Raw genomic sequence first — 18,276 nt, 5'->3', positions numbered from 1 at the left:
CTGACGGAAGTAAACGTTCTGGAGCATCTGCGCGGCCCGCTATGGCGTATAATCCTTCATGCTTGACAAGTTTCATCTAGAGTCGGATATGACCCCCAACCATGCATTCTCTGCTGGGTGTATGCAGGCACACGCAGTATCGCTTCGTACAACCCATGAAAGTACAGGTATCTGATCGACACAGTGTCCAACAATCGGCTACCGTCTCATTGCCGACATGATTGTCCGTCGAAGCAGCTACTGGTATATCCCTAGCAGGTACTACTGGAATTATCAGTGAGCCTACGAGCCAATCAGGACCATATAGAGACAAGCGCAGCACTGAATCAAGGGTCACGGAGACAATCGACGGCAGATGTAGCGGCATCTCCCGCAAAAGAACTGGAATTATGCGCACGGGAGGCTTGTCAAGACTTTGGGGGCAACAGGCTAGTTGCCAGCTATTTCGCGGGGAACCTGGGCGTTTTGTCTCTTTTGAGTCTAGATGCCACCGTTAGATAGGCGATGCAACCGAGTTTGATTTGATGACAGGAACCCGACACAAGACAAAGGGCTTAGTCCATGCTATTGGCGGTCCGCCATCAGTGTCGGATGTGATTTTCGGCTGCTGGAGATTGTTGCTCTGGTTGACAAATCCGAGGCCCGCGGCGATAAGCAGTGCTCATGTACTCGTATGTATGTGTCCGTCGATGGCTGAAGCAAGATGCCATTTGAAGTCGGAAGAGCATCTGGGAGGAATCGGACACGGTACAACTTGGCCACATGCACCTATATTTAGTATCACGAGCGCAGCCACTGGGATGGGGTTTGGATGGATGAATGCATTTTCCGTCCCTCAGTCTACATGTATTATTCAGACAGTAGTAGAGGCTTCAAACTGCACAATGAAGAGATTAATGATGGGACTTGGACCAAGTACGTCCACTCATGGCTGTTTCTTGGGCAATGCAAGCACTTTTGTGTCATCAGTTTGATGTCTTGCATCGAGGACGCTTGACGCATCGCCTTCCATGCTTTTGATTCTCCAGCCAATACCACCGTAAAAGAGCATCAGCAGGACTGAACATGTCAGCAACGGGTGATTAGTGGTCTGAACATGCTCACATCCAGTCTGTCTGTCGGCCATTCGCCACAGATTCGATTCTTCAACACTGATCCATTCCAATTTCCTAAATGGATGGATGCCAATATCAAAGAGATACCTAAAATTGTAACACCGGGCAGACTTCATTCAGATCCACGGAAAATGTCAAATGGAGAGTTACAGCGCTCATAGCGCCTCCAGTTAATTTGAGCCCACTAAACGGCCGCTACAGAGGGTCCCCCCAAGGCCCCGCCAGTTCCCCAGTCGCCGCTAAAGCGAAAACCTGGCAAGCCTGCAAAGAAAAACTTGACACATTGTCACCAATCCCAGAGAGCCTCAATCCCCATAATTCTCGTCCATCCTTCTGCAGCCCATCCATCTCGTCCGCATCGCTGGCTCGACACAACAGCCTGGCCTTGTCCGAATCCAGCCGCATCACCAGCCACCTCGCGAAGCCCGTTGCTGCGCTGTGCTGCTCGAATACAGCCAACCAAACCACGCTCACTCACCGCGAACAGCCAACAGCCAGCAGCCAGCAGCCAGCAATCAATCAGCTGAGCCTCGCTCGTTTCCGTCGCCACAGCCATCCAGAGAAGAGAACCGCCCGGCTCGCGCTCCTTCGGCCGCCTCCGTGATCGTCGTTTCCTGTGGGCAATTTCTTTGTTTCTCCATCGATCCAACACGCTAAGCCTCGCCCGAGACAATTCGCCAGCCCCAGTCCAAGCGGTTTTTGCTCAGCCTTGCTGGTCACCCCCCACGACCCCGCGATCTTTTTCCGCAGAACAAAGATTGAACCGCCAAGGAGAGAGAGAATCTCGGACAGGCAGCCGACCCCGTCTTCTTTTTCCTCCTTCTCCCTTCTCCTCTTCTCCTGGTAAGGTGTCCTCAGCCAGGGCCACCTTGATACCCAAGACGCCAAGGTGGATTCCAACCAGCCCATCGTGGCATCGTCCGGTGCCCTACAACAGATCATCACGACCTACCTCAACGGGACCCTCACCAATCTCTCGGCCGCCTTCCAAGAGTCGAGCGAGTACATCTCGGGGACCCTGGGCGTCCCGCCCACGTTTGTCTACAGCGGTCTCGCTGCCCTTGTGGCCCTACCCATCACCATGTCGCGATACGGATGGTCGCTCAGCCGCGAGCAGAGCTTCGGCGCCATGTCGGGCGGTGTTCCAGATGTCACAAACGAAGACTTTAGCTACATCACCGCCCAGGACTTGGACGATCCTCGAGTCGAATATACCGACACCCGCTTCTATCCTCCTCGGCCGCGCTCCCGAGGACCTTCGGAGCCTGAAGACGACATTTTGCTGATCAAGCACAGGGGCGTGACTTATCCAGCTCACTTTCCTGCTTACTCGATCGGTGATGGCAAGCTGTATGTCAAGGACGTGCGGGATCGCATTGGCCTCCTGATGGATCTGTCGTCGCACACAACACGCCGAATCAAACTGCTCTACAAGGGCAAGCAGCTCAAGGAGTCCATGTACCCCGTCCGAGAATATGGAGTCAAGAACAAGAGCGAACTCATGGCTGTCATCCCCGACGCCGAGGACGACAACGGCGGCCGATCGGATGACGACATGATTATTGTGGATGAGCCCTCGCGAAACGATAGCAAGTCCTCCAAGTCCAAGAGCAAGAAGAAGAAGAGCAAGAGAAAGGACAAGAACGAGGCCAGTTCTCCAACCAGCCCCATCGACAGCGGCTCAAACGGCGATGCGGCAAACGCAGTCTCGCCCACGGCCATCAGCGCCGCGATGAAGAAGCTGGACGACATCTCCGACGACTTCCATTCCAACTGGCTGCCGCTGTGCCGGGCCTATATCGAGTCGCCCCCCAAGGATGCCAAGAAGCGAGACGAGGAGCACAGGAAGCTGTCCGAATCCGTCATGCAGCAAATCATTTTGAAGCTAGATGGCGTTGAGACCGAGGGCGTTGATGAGATTCGCCAGAGACGAAAGGACCTTGTCCGACGAGTCCAGGAGGTTCTGAAGCAGCTGGATACTGCCAAAGCATCATAATTGAGCGCACTGCACATTGTTTTTCCTTTTTTTTTTTTCAACTTGTTGCTTTTAATGGGGGTTCCTTTTCTTTCATCTTACTTGGGACGACTCTTGTCATTGACGCTGCATATCACTCCCCTCCTTGCACGTTTCTCTTAAACACACACTTATAAAAAATATTGGGCATTGAGACTTACGGGGTTTATATGGTTTTACAAAAGAAGAGACGGGTGGCAGAAGGAGGGCTGAGTTGGCAATGGCGAAGCAGAAGCAGCTTGATCCATGAGCGATATAGACCTTTTTTCGCATTTGCGCACTTACTACAATACTACTAGAAAAGAGATACAACTCCCATCGCATGGCATGGAACGGAGCTGGGAGATGGCCGTTGGGATGGCACAACACCTACACAGAGTAGAAGGGTGTTTTTGATAGATAGATTGATGATGCGTGGCGATATACAACGTTGCTGTCTGTTAATACGAGCTGAAAGCCAAGTACCGTGTTTTTGAATATCTGAGTCTGAATATCCCTGACCTACTATCTAGGTAGTTCTCTTGGTCCACTGTCTTAGGGCAAAGCAGGCCCAGCACTCACCTCACTTATACCATCTCGCGATCTTCACATGGTGCACCAAGATTACACCCAGTTTCCAGTTTTATTGCCCAAATGGTACGTACCTTATTGTCGTTCATCATTCTGCTCTCTCCCACCTATTAAATCACGTGCATCCTCCGTCGCCCACCTATGACATTATCGCTGACCAAAAAATCAAGACAGAAAAAAAGCGCCCGCCGATAAGCCCGGCAGATTGTCGGCCCAGAGTCTAGGTCTCGCAGCCCTAAGCACCACCAACCTGTGAGCCCTTCTTCGCCTGCCCCGGAACCCACCCTTGCCCAATCAGGCTAGCCCTGCTGTTCCAAAGGCACAACCAGCCCCAAGCGGCACTGCGATTTTCTCGCCGTTCCAATCTGTATCGCGACCACTTCATCAACAACCAGGGACGACTACCCACAGCAGCACAGCAGCAAATTCTCCTGAGGTCGGAGGATTTGTGTGTCTTCGTCGTCTTTCTTCTTCAACTTTTTCTTTCCACCCCCCCGAAAGAACCGGTACGATGTCGTCGTTCGAGTCGGTTGTGAGTATTCACCACAGAATCACACATGCACATGTCTTTCGCCTGGATCCGAATGTTTGTGGAGTGCCAGACAAGGGAGTCGAGAAGAGAGGCGATGGATAGAGGGAGAGCACATGGACGCCAGCGCATATGGCAAAAGCAGTTGAGGCGAGCTTGGGATTGAGTGCTGGGATATGGACAATGTTGCTGTTTCTGTTATATGCGCTGGCGGCAATCGATGCTACTGCTGCTCTTGAGCCTCTTCTCTTCTTTCGCTGGCACACATCCGACACAGAACATTGGTGATGGGGGGGAGACACGGGCTGGGAACACATTGTGCACGATGGATGCTAACCGTGGCCCTTTTCTAGGTTGTCATTGACGGCAAGGGCCACCTTCTTGGTCGTCTCGCCTCCATTGTCGCCAAGCAGCTCCTCAACGGTCAGAAGATCGTTGTCGTCCGCTGCGAGGCCCTCAACATCTCTGGCGAGTTCTTCCGCGCTAAGCGTACGTCATATCCATTGCCATCCGCCGATCTGTCGCGAGCCATCTCTTGCCGAGCTTGAGACAGCAATCGCCACAGTTTAACGAACAAGTGAGAATTGAGAATACTGACACTTGGAACAGTCAAGTACCATGCCTACCTGCGCAAGATGACCCGATACAACCCCACTCGCGGTGGTGAGTTTACGCGATTCCAACGCCTCCTGATTGTCGTGATCTAGGGATATTAACGACGGCTTTCTCCAGGTCCCTTCCACTTCCGCGCTCCCTCCAGAATCTTCTACAAGGCCGTCCGTGGTATGATCCCTCACAAGACCGCCCGCGGTGCCGCCGCTCTGGAGCGCCTCAAGGTCTTCGAGGGTGTCCCTCCCCCCTACGATAAGAAGAAGAAGATGGTCGTTCCCCAGGCTCTCCGTGTCCTGAGACTGCAGCCCGGTCGCAAGTACTGCACCGTTGGCCGTCTGAGCCACGAGGTCGGCTGGAAGTACCAGGATGTTGTTGCCCGGTATGTCATTGCCACACTCGTCTCTTTTTTTTTTCTCCAGATAGCGGAAATGGAAAATGCTAACATTCAATGACAGATTGGAGGAGAGGCGGAAGGCCAAGGGCGCTGCCTACTACGAGCGCAAGAAGGTTGCTGCACGACAACTGACCGACGCGAAGAAGAACGCCTCTGTCAAGGAGGAGACGGCGAAGGCCCTTGCGGCTTATGGCTACTAAGCTGGCCATTCCTCGGCTCCCCGCGGGGGGGCCTTGGTACTTCGCATTGTCTTTTTCTCGTGCGTTTCATTAGATTGGCGCGGCGGTTCACAAAGGAATTATACTTGATTTGCTGAGTGATGGCGAGGGCGGCGGCTTTTTTGGGGGGCGGATGGAAACTCGTTTCTCCAATTATTTCCTTCATGAAAATTCTCTTTGTCAATCGGAACCCAGAATCCATCCCACAGAAAAAATAAAGCACAAGGAAACCCCAACAATCAGCACGAAAGAAAACAAAAGTCTTGGTATCGAATTTTCTTCTTCGTGAGGGTGACAGCGGATGGACTAGCTGCGGACGTTGTAATGTGGTTCTTTTGCGTTTCTGGTCTGTTGCACACAATTGGGATTGGACGGTCGGGAATGCGTTTGGGGAAGGGATGTCTCTTATTTCTGGCCTCGCAATGGCTTCACACTGCTCAAGGACGCTATTCCCGGCTTATTGCAGAGCAAAAGTGAGTCGGCGACAGGAATTGGGGGACGTGGGAGAGGATGGGCAAGTGATGATCATACCCTTCCTCTGAGCAAAAGAGGTGTCTAGCATTGCACAAATACTAGGAGTAGACGGAATGATAAATGCTTTGAACAATTAATGATTTATATAATGTGATTTCTGGCTCCATTTCCCACTTTAGCGTTGTTGTGTGTTTGTGTGTATTTTGTTGATGATGCTGTGCTCTTTTCGAGTTTCCATTTGATACCATACCTGTTGCTAGTTGCATCTTTCGTACATCACATGTATATTTCCATTGTCTACGAGTATGTATTTCAGCCAAGTTGTATTCGTGTAAATATATCTATTCGCCAACTGTGCATTCACAATTCTTGTCCTCCACCACTCCATTCCCTCCCCAGTAATCACCCCACGCCGAGACTGATCCATATGTACATGTACTAACCTTACAGTAGGGTACACTTCATTTGGACGTGTTCTTCCTCGTGTTCCGTCAAACTCTAAAAGCTCGTGGAATTCCGGTTTTGGCAATTCGGTTTAGGGTAAGTAGCTGTAAAGTTCATGGCTACATGATTAGCGCCCGCCCCCCACAGTCATGTGTTGATAAGATAAGCACCTTTTTGGCACAGCGAGAGGTGTCCTCACTGACATTGACATGGGCTTGGACATCTGTGTTAGTGAAGCAACTTGTCTCTCTCTCTCTCTCTCTTTCTTCTCTCTTTGACGCAAGCACCATTTCGCCTCTAATTGGCGCAAGTTGTTCACAGATTTGAATTCTAGTATCTCGCGATACAGTCAATCACTACGCATTACAGATAATCCGAGCATTGTACAACAGGAAGAAGCGGCATCGCATCGAAACCATCTCGAACCATCTTCCACAGCCAAACAGTCGCAACCATGTCGGACCTCGACCACTTCAGCATGCTCCCCATCCACATGGACCCCCAGTCCAAGGCCATCCTCCCCTCCGGCAGCAGACCGTCCCGCGCCCTCGCCGCCGAGCTGGAGAAGCTCAACACGCTGCACCGCGCCATCCTCAACATCGAGGTGCCGCCAGGCGCAATCCCGCTCGTGCCCCCGCCTCCCATCCCCGTCAACCCGAAGCGCACCGCAAACGTCTCCAAGCTGCGCGACAACGGAAACACGGAGTATCGCAAGCAGAAGTACGCCGAGGCGGTCAAGTTTTACTCGCAGGGCATCGAGATGGCGCTGCAGCGGCCGCTGTGGGAGCCCGCGGCGCTCGTCAGGGAGGAGGTGTCCATGCTGTATGCCAACCGCGCGCAGTCGCACATGGCCATGGGTAACTGGCCCGAGGGGGCGGTCGATGCCGAGGCCAGCGTCGAGGCGCGGAGGGTCGGCAATGCCAAGGGCTGGTGGCGTAGGGGCCGGTGCCTGACGGAGATGGGCAGGCTGGACGAGGCGCGCGAGTGGGTGAAGAGGGCGCTGGAGATGGAGGGCGAGGAGGCCGACCTGGTGACGCTGCTCAAGGACATTGAGGAGAGGATTGAGAAGTCGCGGGCGTAGAGTGTCCCGGCTTTGAAGCCTCGGGGCAAGAAGGCGCGGGCGAAGAGGGCGCGCGCTCAACGGGGACGGGGGGCCAAGTAAAATGAAGTGATTTGTTTCTGGGTCATTGTTGAGAAATTGGGTTTGTTGTACAGTACGTTAGATGTGAGGCTTGGAAGCAAGGGATGGGAGTGGATGGCGTTGGGAGCATATTGTATGTAGTACATGATTTGGCACTGCAGTGATTTTAGGTATCCAGTATTTGGAATTTGTTTTACACATTGTTGCTGTTGCTGTTGCTGTTGCTGTTTGTCTGGTTTGTTTGCTGGTAGATGAGTGGTGTTTGGCTTATTGGGCACATGCACCTTCAACCAAGAATAGGTTGTTCTATCCATGAAGCCCTTGTCCTCGACACGAGACCTCACGTTGCCGCTATCGGCCACATATTGAGCAACAACTCCAAAGAAGGAAGAAAAAAAAAAAGTGAGACATGGTCCAACCAAGCGTGCAAAAAGCGCCGACCGAGCGTCCTGTTAGTTCTCCCATGGCGATCCCCGAGTCCAGTCACACAACACGGATCGAGGGAAATCTGTCCATCACATTCCCCCTTGCATTACGGAAACAAACACGTCACATTCTGGGAAACACACGGCAAATTGGCAATCAAAAAAGAGGCACAATGAACCAGTCTTCTTCTAGCGCCATGTTAAAACAAACAAAAACAAAAGCAAAACCCAATAATTTTGACGTTTCTTCCTAGCAGAGAGACCAAAAATGTCGGACGGCAGTTAAAAGAAATCAATATAGTATAGCTCTTCCTCCCAGACTTCCGCAACTGTATATATTGATGGGTTCCCGTTACTCGGTGCGCGCGCCGTCCTTCTCTTTAACTGCTGTTATCCTTTCCGAGAAAAAACAAAAACAAATGTCCCGCTCTTTTCCGCGTAATGTGACCAGGGGAAAAAAAAGGGAGCTATGAGATGAGACCAAAATGGGAAAATTCATGTAGCAATGGGGCGAGTTTATCGTGTGACGCAGGGGGGTATATGTGAAATCAGATTGTCTCATCATCTGAGCGTATCGTGAGTGAATGCCGGTGTTGGACTGGACTCTTTCTTGTCTAATAATTCCGCAAACGTGTAAAAAAAGCGTCCAGCCGAAATGCCCCTTCTCTCCCCGATGATGCAAATTGGAGGCGAGTCGATACAACAGCCAGCGCTGCTGTTTCCGAGTCCGAATCGCAGCCGCGAAAATGATGGACAACTAGAACCTCTCCCTCCTCTGAGACACCGAGGCAGTAGCACAGCACAGCGCCGACAGGTAAAGCATGGACAAGCTAGCCATGTGTTAACTGGCCAGTTGGTTTACTGGGCGGACTTTTCGTTGAAGGTCTTCTCGATGGCAGACGTCGTCTTCCTTCGGGGTCGCATGACGGCATCCTGGCTGCTCATGCGCCTGTCAAGCGCGCGCTCCAGCTTTGCGCCGAGGGCGAGCTTGCTCATCTTCTCGTACTTTTCCTCGGACAGGGTGACGCGCTGCGAGGTGAGGGCCTTGTTCTCCATGCGATCAAGCCCGGTGGCAATCTCGCGGATTTCGGCGTGCTGAGAGTCTGTGGTCTGGACAGACATGGCGACCGAGGGAGCAGCCATGCTGTAGGTGCTGAAGCGGAGAGAAGCGCGAGCCTGCAGATGTTTGGACATATGATTAGTTGGGAGGTCACAAGGGTAAGGGACAGTGGCAAGAGGAGGAAAAGGTGGCATATTGCGAACAGCGGATGCAGTGAAGGGAGGCGCGTTGTGTGTGCCGCAAACGGAAGCTACTTTTGTCCACAAAGCATAGAATGAAGAAGGAAAGCAGGCATTATGGGACGTGGTTAGAGTGAAAGAGACGTCACAAGATATACTTACTGAGGGAGCCATAATTGGGCGGGAGGATTCCATGGAAACAGGCATAGTGGTGGTGTTTGTGTTTGCTGGAGGGCTGATGGCTTTTTAACAAGTTGAGAGCGACCCGCTGGTGGGAGTGAGACGGTTGTTTGCCGCAGGGATTGGTGAATCAACTGGCGGCTACTAGCACGAGGCGGTCCAATCCAGCGAGAAAGTGAAGCTGGGGAGAGAGAGCAAGAACAAGAGGGAGCGAGTAAGTCGAGTGTGATTGGCAAGGGGGCAAGGCGAGATGCTATGCTATGCGATGCTAATGCCTGGGCTGGGCGTTTTGTCGCACGTCTGGTGTCAGGTTTGACCGGGTTTGGCTTGGTTGGGGCCGATCAGGAGCTGGCGATGATTGGAGAGAGGAGGGGAGAAACAAATAATGGAGACGAGAGCTTTTTTTTTCTTGGTTCCTGCTGGCGATGCCGTCGGAGAGTCGACTGGGGGGTGGCAGATTTGAGGTCCGGGTTCAGGGGGGTTTTTGCGGATAGCGACAGATTGCGATTTGCCGTGGATGGGATTTGACGGCTTAAGAGGATGAAACAAACAAGTGGGATTTGTCTACAGTAGTAGTATTTGGAAAAGGCAGAGAGAAAACGAGGCGGCGGGAGGAGAGAGGAAAAAGAGGCGAGGGATGGGGATGGGAGATGATGGGCAAGAAGATGGTGGAGCCGGATGGAGATGCAGTAGTACCAGGTTCGTTAGTAGCACGGAGTAGGAAAGGCACAGCACTATACATGCCGTAGTAGGGCGGCTAGGGGGTGACTTGGACGGCGGGGTACACGAGGGCCAAGTACCGCGCAAACCATGGATGATGCTTGCTGCTACGGGGGTTTAAGATGTGGGAGCCTGGATTATACACGTGTAAAAGTACCTTGATGCTTGTTGTTGTTGTTGTTGATGATGATGATGATGCCATGGGGGCTGTGATTGTCTGTACATAGTATACATGTCATTGCATCATGATGCTGGAGGTCCCTTGCTGTGTACCTAGATAGATACCTAGGCACAAACATGGACAGCTTCCATGGTTCCCTTGATTCAGAGCTACCTTAGTATTGCTATACGAAGCATGGATGGGCATCTACATACATCAATGCCAGCCCTGATGCTGATGGATTGATTGCTGATGCTCCTAGGTAGCTACTGTACATACAGGTATGATAGTACTCGCCCAAGTACTATTATATTGCTGCCCAATGCAACGTCTACAGGTATGTAACCTTGCAAAAACAAACCATGTGCCGTCTGTCCATAAGCTGAATTCATCATATCCGCTAGTACGACTTCTCTCTCCTCTCCCCGTCGCTGCTAACCATAATCTGTCAAAACTCATCCTTCCATGGCCTGATCTTCAGTCTGCAATCGCGCAAAACAAACCACAGATCCAGGCCAAATCGTTTGATCTGCGTCTTCCCATTTGTTCCATGCGCCTCTATTGCATGTATTCAAGTCAACTGGCTTCTGGCGCTCTTCCAGGCCCTGGTTAGCGGGTACATGCCCGCCAGGTCCCCTAAACGAACCCCCCCCCAACGACGCAACGAGAATGCCATGTGCCAGCCGCATGGTCAGACCACCACCTCGATTTCTTTTGTTGCTCTAGAACCAACCTCCTCCACCTTTTGCCACGAATCACTGCCTTGGCCCCTCCAAAGTCTGGTAGATACGAGTACAGTATCTATTTTTTTTTTCTGGATCCATGGCGCAACGATGCTACTACTAATAACATTCTGCTGATGACAGCTACAGCTCCAGCTCCAGCTGCAATACTCGCATACGCACGCAAAACCCATTGCCGCGCATACATTCCCAGCGGTCCGCCCGCCGATATCCCAGCAACCGTCGCATGGCTGCTTCACTTCATGCTCCTTGCAAACGCCCAGCCCAGCCCAGCGCAACACAGCACAGCACAGCAAACAAGAGTCGCAAACTACCTTTTCCCATCCCCCCCGGCCCCGTTTTCCCTGCCCTGTGTCGGGCCTCACTCTTGAGCCGAAGCGCACCGCCGAGCCAATCAGGCCATGGCCGACACGGCCTGACAAACCCCTTCTCACGCAGGGCATTTTTGCATTCCACACCAGCGGCCAAAAGGGAAACGATCCCTGCGCCATTGCACGTGGCTCGCCAGGGGAGCCTTGAAGCTTGGCTCGCGGCCCTGTCGACGCTTTCTCTTGCTTGTTTGCAGCCCGGACATGAGCGTGGCCGTGGCCATGACGATGGTGACATGTCTGGCCCACACAACCACTGCCGGGCAACAGCTGCTGTCGCGTGGGCATCTCTGCTGGCTTGTTTTGTCCCTGCCGTGGTCGAGGAAGCTCTCGTTGAGATCCTCTCGACGCTACTGCTAGCACGCATGAAGCACACCGGCGTCATCACTAGCCAGAACTAGCCGTTTCCAAACCAACCGGCTAGGAAGCTATTAGCTCTTATTCACCACGACGGCCTTGCGACGCGGATTGCTTCTACTTCAGTTGGGCCTGCATCGCGTTTGGGGTTTCTTTTGCTTCTTCTACACCGCGTCTAAAGCAGCTTCTTCATGCTAGAGAGGACAATCTTGCTGGGTTGAAGCTGTGAGACTCGAATCTTGCTATACTGACTTTGTAGTCTGACTGACCACAGCCGCGCGTCTACTGACTCTATTTGCAGGCCCAGTTTTCGTACGCAGCTTACACTCACTTGTGCCACACATTTTGCAGCTAACAAGGAGCATATCCACACTATCCAACCGCTTGTTTCTTCTCACAGTCTCCATATTCTCTTGTAATTCTTCACACATATGCCGGGTGGCAGGTTTTGATGAGCACCGCATCATTTGATGAGACAGTCTCGCCTGCGCTCAAATCATAACATGAACTACTAATTCTTCATTGATATATAAAAGTACACTGGTTACAAATGTTGTGAATCATTAATACAGGCAATACTGTATTTCCCTGGCTCTCTCAGCTCCGAGACTTGGACTTGTGACTCTTCTTGGATGGCTTGGATTTCTTGGAACGATAGTCATATGAACTGCTGGATGACGAAGAGGCAGCTGTGCTCCCAGACTCGGACCCCTTGTCGAGTGATAGTCCTTTCATCATGGCATATGGTGACTCGCATCGATGGGATCTGGATGATGCTGCATACCCATACTTGCGTGATCGTCCCTTGCGAGACTCAACAACCCGCTTTTCTGGGGAAGGACTGCGGCTCGGCCCTATGATACAAACAACAGTTAGTTAGCTCTCATCTACATCAGAGGGAACAAGCGTGGTCAACGTACCGAATCTCTTGCAGTCATCACAACATCCATGGTCACAGGTTCTTTGGTCGTCTTCCGGTTGTAACGAATTCAAGCCATCATGGATGTTGGCCATGGGAGTAGAGCACCAGCCTTGAGTGTTGGGCCCTTGATTGCACTTGCAGCATATCCAGCTGCCACCCTTGTCTACAAACTGACAGTTCTTTAGAGGACATGACAACGGGCTGGACTGGGCTGGCGCAAACGAGACATTGCGGCAAGGCGTTTCAAAGCCCGTTTCCAAGTCAATATGTGCCGAAGGGCAATAATACCAGACGAGTGATGTGTGAGCACACGAGTGATATCGGGGATGTCCGTGACACATCTTGAAGGGATGGCAGTTTGTAGTTGATGAGAAAGGAGCAGGTAAGATGACTGATGAGGATTGTATGATGAAACAGCGAGGCAGATCTGATGCTAGTGTTTACAATCCCTTGCTGAGGCAGAACTGCCTCTTTATATAGAACATCTCGACTGCTTGTCTCCATCGATCAGACTTTCGCCCCATGATCGACGTCTCGGGATCGATAATTTTCCATGGGAAGCGCAAGTGCCAAGTTGCAATCATGTCGGTCCCGGATTCGATCTGACTGTCCTCTCACTCACCTGCTGTGCCATCCTTCATTCATCCTGCCTTGCGAGATTGGAACTATTCATTTCACGACCAATGCAATCTCACCGCTTTGAGTTACGAGCCTCAGAATCTGCGAGTGATGCAGCAAATTTACACTCCACAACCGGTGACACGAACCATGCTGTCATACCAGCGTTCGCAGACATATGCAAGATGAGGGCGTCGAGATCTGGCTCTGAACCCTGGATCCCGGTATTCCGGATCGGCGTGGGCTAATTTTGAGATCCAATGTTTCGGCCGTTGTGGGGAGTTGTGTGTGACATGGCAAAGATGCATGGGCTTGACAATGCACCAAGTGGCGAATTCGTTTGGTTTGCGCATTCGGACAGTCCGATGGTATAAGCTTGCTGATGTTTTTATCAGATGCAAGTAGTTGCAGACTGGATTCGTGTGCGACCCTTCTGACTCGCACATGTGGCATAAGTGAATAAAGAGGGAAACGAAGAACAGCGAGGCTCTGTTTGACTGCTCGGGGCATGTATGCCTCTGTACTACTCTGGAGAGATTGTTCCGGCGTCGTGCGCCTCAGGGAGGAGATTCCCGTCCCGAAGTCCTGGATCTTGGGACACGACACCACCTCTTTCGTTACGGCACCATAAATGAGGGTGTCCAAGTGGATACGATGCTTATGAGCAGAGTTGAACAAGATGGACAAAAACAGAGTTGCGACTATTGCTTTGGACGCCGCGTTGGGGGTTCACAAGTGATGCACACTTCCGAAATATTTGCCCCAGACGCTTCGCATAACATTTTTGACAGGTCGGCAGCCGGCCGATCTTGAAATCTGAGTCTCACTGCATTAGATTATCTAGGCAGCAGGAATTGCTTACGAAAAAAGCAAGGCGTTGCAAATTTCCGGCTGAGCATGGATGTAAAGTGGCTGTGGCTATGAAACAAGCAAATAGCAAAGAACAGCACAGCCCAATATTGGAGTGCTATCCATGCAGAGACTACTGCTTACTTGGATACTAGCAAATATGCTGTGGCGAGTCATTGTGCAAACTACCTATACGAATGCTTCATGACTAATGCAAGATTCGATTCGACTTTACTCGGTAAATCATCAAGGAGAGAATTCGAAAGCCGTATAGGAAGAGAGTTTGCTATTATGTATGGGTAGGCGAGTTAACATTCCTAATTATAGCTTACTATGCCCAAAATTGACAGCTTCAGTTCGCAGCAGACAGAGAGATGTCAGCTTTTGATCTTGATTCCTCCAATATTAATGCTTTATTAATTTGATCTGGATCATGGTCTAGTCTACCCGCATTTCTGGTTCCAAAAAACTATGTCCATCCAAAGACAGAACTTTTTGACAGAATATTCCATCCATACGGACGTCCACCTAGAACCCCTGATCCCCCCTCTTGCAGAACGGACAGCATATATGATCACACGTGGTGTACTCATAATACATCATCCCGCCGCTGCACCGGCCAGTCGTGTTGTGCGTTTTGCCGCACCAGCAGCAGTTCCAGACGCCGTCGAGCCGGTTGAAGTGGCACTCGGAGCGGTGGCAGATGGGGGCCGGCTCGAACTCTGCCGGGGTGGGATAGGAGACGACTTTGAAGGTTTGGTGCTTGCAGGGGATGCGGCCGCTGGTTTGGGATTCGGCGCAGTAGTCCCATTTTTGGGATGAGTGGCAGCAGATGAGGTCGTATATTAGGAGTTGGCACATGTTGGATGGTGGCTCTGAGCGGGAGAAGGGTGAAGGAGTTGGTTGTTTGATGGTGTTTTGGCTATATCGAGGAAATGGTTGAAGTTGCTGATGAGAGGAAATTTGAAGATTGGATCTATAATGACATATGGAAGCAACTTGGCGAAGAAAGTAAGAAGGCAAAAGATGAGAACAATGAGCCTTTGCTTCATGATTCGCAGCTCTCTTCTCCTTCAATTTATAGAAGTTCAATCATGCATCCGCCTCGCCATGACGTTCCCACGAGTTCACCGACGCCGCCTCGCCTAACCCCAAAATATCACATCTCTAATTCTTTTCCCCCAATAATACTACAAGGCCGCGACCCGCTATCCCGTCAAATAATCCAAGATATAGAGGCACCCCTGCTCGTAAATATTGAATATCACTTTCATCTATGTTCTTCTCACCGGTCATTTATTTTTTATTTTTTACTTTTTAATAAATTGTTGGGATACTAGAAAGTGAGGTTTAGCCGAGCCAAGCTGGGAAATGAACAGCCCTTTGGGGGTACGGATACACTAAGAGTTTGACTGCTTTATTTTTGGAGAATTGGTGCTTCACCGTCGCGTGCCGTGGCGAGGACGTAGGTGAATGGGAGGCATTAGGGGCTTTGGGTCTCGCTTAGGAGAGACTGGAGTTGGCATATGAAGAGGCCTATACATCCGATAACCGGATCAAGGAAGGAGAAGGCAAGGGAGAAAAAGTAAAGAGAGAGAGAGAGAGGGAAGGAAAAAAAAGGGGAAAAAAAAAGCATGTGGGCGACCAATGGCCTTACGGAAAAGTACACCGAAAAAAGTCTCAGATTCCGCCTCATGAACGGGGGCATGTGAGATGGGCTGAATATGCTCCCCCGTGATGACATCAAGATTGATGATCAGGGAGATGTGACTGGATGTGCTTCTCACCCCCCCTTTTTGGTTCTCTGCGTCATGTGAGGACTCGATCATTAAGAAAGGCTTTCCGTTTGGCTGCTTGTGTTTTCTGGTGTGGAACATTACACTTATTTTCACTTACATGATCCTCTATTAAAAAGGCTGGGATTGTGGCGTACGGCATTGTGGAGCTGTCAGTTTGGACGAGGGCCGGCAAGGGCCCGGTTCCCGGTTGGTGGATTCATGGAGGGGGAGTATGGATTGCTTTATTGGTGATCGTTTTTGACACGGGCAGACATAGTGAACGGGAGAGTTGAGAATAGTGAGGCGTAGACGTGGATGGATGGGTGGGTATGCTCAGCCGAGGCTTCTTTTCTCTCGGATATGACGAGTACCTGGCTGATTTGATCTGCTTTGTCATGGATGTATCACAAACCATCTGTGCAATGCCATTGGCTCTTGTTGTGGTGTAAATTAGTATAATGACGAACGTGACCAAGAACGGGAAAGCAAAAGATGATCTGAGACAAATCCAATAGACGGGTTGAAAAGGACAAGTGCCCGCCACACCTGAGCACAAACGAACCCCAGTCCATCAACTCTTACTCATACAAAATCCTTTCCAGTAATCTCAAGAAACAAAAGCAGACACCCCCGAAGTTGCAGATCCGCGGCCTGAGACTTTCCCTAAAAATGTTCACAAAGCTGCCTTGGCTAGCCGGCTGACTGGCTGGCCCTTACCCTGTGAAATCATGTGGTACGTCTGGCCGAGACATTGCCGAACCAGGGGTATCGCCCCCGAGGTTTTAGATTCTTCGTGAGCTTTTGCTGCGGTGGTTGCACGCACACCCTGTAAAAGCGCCCCCTTGATTTCCACATGATTTCATTTCTCCTCTTCGTCGTCTGGGACTAAAGTTTGTACAGGCCAGAGAAGGAAGAGAGGATCAAAGACAGGAACAAAAGGATACAATAAAGAAGCAACGAGGTGTTCCCTCTATATATCAGGAGTGCAATTCTCGCAAATGTCATGATAACAAAATGTATCAGGACACCCTTTCTTCCGGTGATGACAAGACCGATAGACATTGCCCCCGCGCTTACACTTGCAACAGACCCATCTCCCATTGAGATCCTGCAGCCGGCACGTCCCCGAGCTGCAGGCCGGCGAGATGAGGCAGTTTCCCCGCGCGCAGGGATTTTCGCCTGTAGCCTCAGGAGATGCAAAGACGGTGGTGGCAGGACAGGGCGAATATTGGTTGGTGGCCGGGTTGATGGCAGCGGCAGGGCAATACGAGTATCGGGGGACAAGGCTGGACGGGTGTGTGCACGGGTGTTGATGGTGGTAGTGTATGAACGAGTACTGGCACATGCTGTGTCCTTTTTGCCTTTATCTGTTTTATTTTTGGCCTCGTCTAGTACGAGTACAACAAAGATCTCAGGTCGGAAAGGAGGGGGGCCGAGACCAACTGAGACAGTTGAGCCCGAAGTTGGCTCGGAATCGAGGTTACACAAGGTGCGGTGGCCGTCTCGGCAGAATGCCTATTTCTACTCCGCAACCCGGATGACCCTTTTAGCAGACGATGATACGGTGACGCGGCCCGAGATGATTGGCGGCCTTGCACGACACAAGGAGATGTGGCTTGCTGAGTCTGTTTTGTGTCTCCGGAAAGTAGTTTGAGGGGGAAGAGGGAGAATATGAGCCGTTCGGCGGCCGAAGAGGCGCTTGCTTTGAGTGTTTGTCAGATGTCTCCGTACGGAGATGCCAAATTGGCACAGACGTTAGAGTTGAATGTTTAGAAGAAGATGACGACGTCGTTGACGACGTCGCTCACGATTTTCTGACTTGTCCTGTCCCTGCTATGCCGAGTATGGGATTTTATCCTGATGTCCTCAGTGGGTTTCTCCCAACGACAAACGCGCCTTGTTGTTTATCCGCAATCGTAAAACTCACCCTCATGAAATATTGAATATTCCACACCGAAATTATTGAAGCGTACGGCAAGATAGCCAAGACCAGAATCTGTATCTCCCACGAAAAGCTGAAACCTGTCTGGAGGTGGCCAAAGAGCACCTTGTGGTATATAGTGACGGTACCCAAGGCTATGGAATCCTGAACCAATATCGAAACTCCGTCTCACTGTTGAACGGTTCAGGTCCAGTGGTAGCAGTGCTGTGCCGAGGACGGTAACAGAAAACTGGGAATTGTGCAGAGCCAAGTTGATACTGCTGAAGCTAATATCAGGCAGGAGGTATAATGAGTGTCCTTGTGTTTGGCTGATATTGACTGAGCTCACGTTGAAGAGAGAAATAGGACCCCATTTATAACTCTCGCCAGCATCCTCGGTATGCCAGTGCCTTTGCTGCTCGATCAACTGTCAACGACTTGCCTTCGGACGTCGCTTACCAGCTGGGACATTTGTCCGTTTCAAT

At 51.2% G+C, this 18,276-nt stretch overlaps 7 protein-coding genes across 7 annotated transcripts; 3 read left to right on the top strand and 4 right to left on the bottom strand.

Annotated features, from left to right (window-relative positions):
* Positions 1–2,196: 2,196 nt before the first annotated feature.
* TRIVIDRAFT_46351 (uncharacterized protein) lies at positions 2,197–3,111 on the top strand (the record flags this gene model as incomplete). Its single annotated transcript, XM_014098199.1, has 1 exon — positions 2,197–3,111. The coding sequence occupies one exon, from the start codon at positions 2,197–2,199 to the stop codon at positions 3,109–3,111; it is 915 nt and encodes a 304-aa protein (XP_013953674.1).
* Positions 3,112–4,078: 967 nt separating this feature from the next.
* TRIVIDRAFT_111666 (uncharacterized protein) lies at positions 4,079–6,079 on the top strand (the record flags this gene model as incomplete). Its single annotated transcript, XM_014098198.1, has 5 exons — positions 4,079–4,231; positions 4,582–4,717; positions 4,838–4,891; positions 4,961–5,219; positions 5,296–6,079. 5 exons carry the CDS (start codon positions 4,211–4,213, stop codon positions 5,432–5,434), a joined length of 609 nt encoding a protein of 202 aa, XP_013953673.1.
* A 569-nt stretch (positions 6,080–6,648) lies between these two features.
* On the top strand, positions 6,649–7,451 carry TRIVIDRAFT_181612 (uncharacterized protein; the record flags this gene model as incomplete). Its single annotated transcript, XM_014098197.1, has 1 exon — positions 6,649–7,451. One exon carries the CDS (start codon positions 6,825–6,827, stop codon positions 7,449–7,451), a length of 627 nt encoding a protein of 208 aa, XP_013953672.1.
* A 1,397-nt stretch (positions 7,452–8,848) lies between these two features.
* TRIVIDRAFT_139468 (uncharacterized protein) lies at positions 8,849–9,382 on the bottom strand (the record flags this gene model as incomplete). Its single annotated transcript, XM_014098196.1, has 2 exons — positions 8,849–9,112; positions 9,338–9,382. Coding segments are annotated over 2 exons (309 nt in total), but the record flags the coding sequence as incomplete, so codon positions are not given.
* Positions 9,383–12,627: 3,245 nt separating this feature from the next.
* Positions 12,628–12,966, bottom strand: TRIVIDRAFT_26963 (uncharacterized protein; the record flags this gene model as incomplete). The annotated part of the gene is made up of 1 exon (XM_014098195.1): positions 12,628–12,966. A coding segment is annotated over one exon (339 nt), but the record flags the coding sequence as incomplete, so codon positions are not given.
* Positions 12,967–14,620: 1,654 nt separating this feature from the next.
* TRIVIDRAFT_46659 (uncharacterized protein) lies at positions 14,621–14,953 on the bottom strand (the record flags this gene model as incomplete). Its single annotated transcript, XM_014098194.1, has 1 exon — positions 14,621–14,953. The coding sequence occupies one exon, from the start codon at positions 14,951–14,953 to the stop codon at positions 14,621–14,623; it is 333 nt and encodes a 110-aa protein (XP_013953669.1).
* Positions 14,954–16,840: 1,887 nt separating this feature from the next.
* Positions 16,841–17,215, bottom strand: TRIVIDRAFT_46100 (uncharacterized protein; the record flags this gene model as incomplete). The annotated part of the gene is made up of 1 exon (XM_014098193.1): positions 16,841–17,215. One exon carries the CDS (start codon positions 17,213–17,215, stop codon positions 16,841–16,843), a length of 375 nt encoding a protein of 124 aa, XP_013953668.1.
* Positions 17,216–18,276: the final 1,061 nt, after the last annotated feature.

This window comes from Trichoderma virens (genome assembly GCF_000170995.1).
Source record: "Trichoderma virens Gv29-8 chromosome Unknown TRIVIscaffold_83, whole genome shotgun sequence".
Taxonomy (NCBI): Eukaryota; Fungi; Ascomycota; class Sordariomycetes; order Hypocreales; family Hypocreaceae; genus Trichoderma; species Trichoderma virens.
Note: the sequence above shows the minus strand (reverse complement) of the source record. Positions and strands in the feature narration are given on the sequence as shown.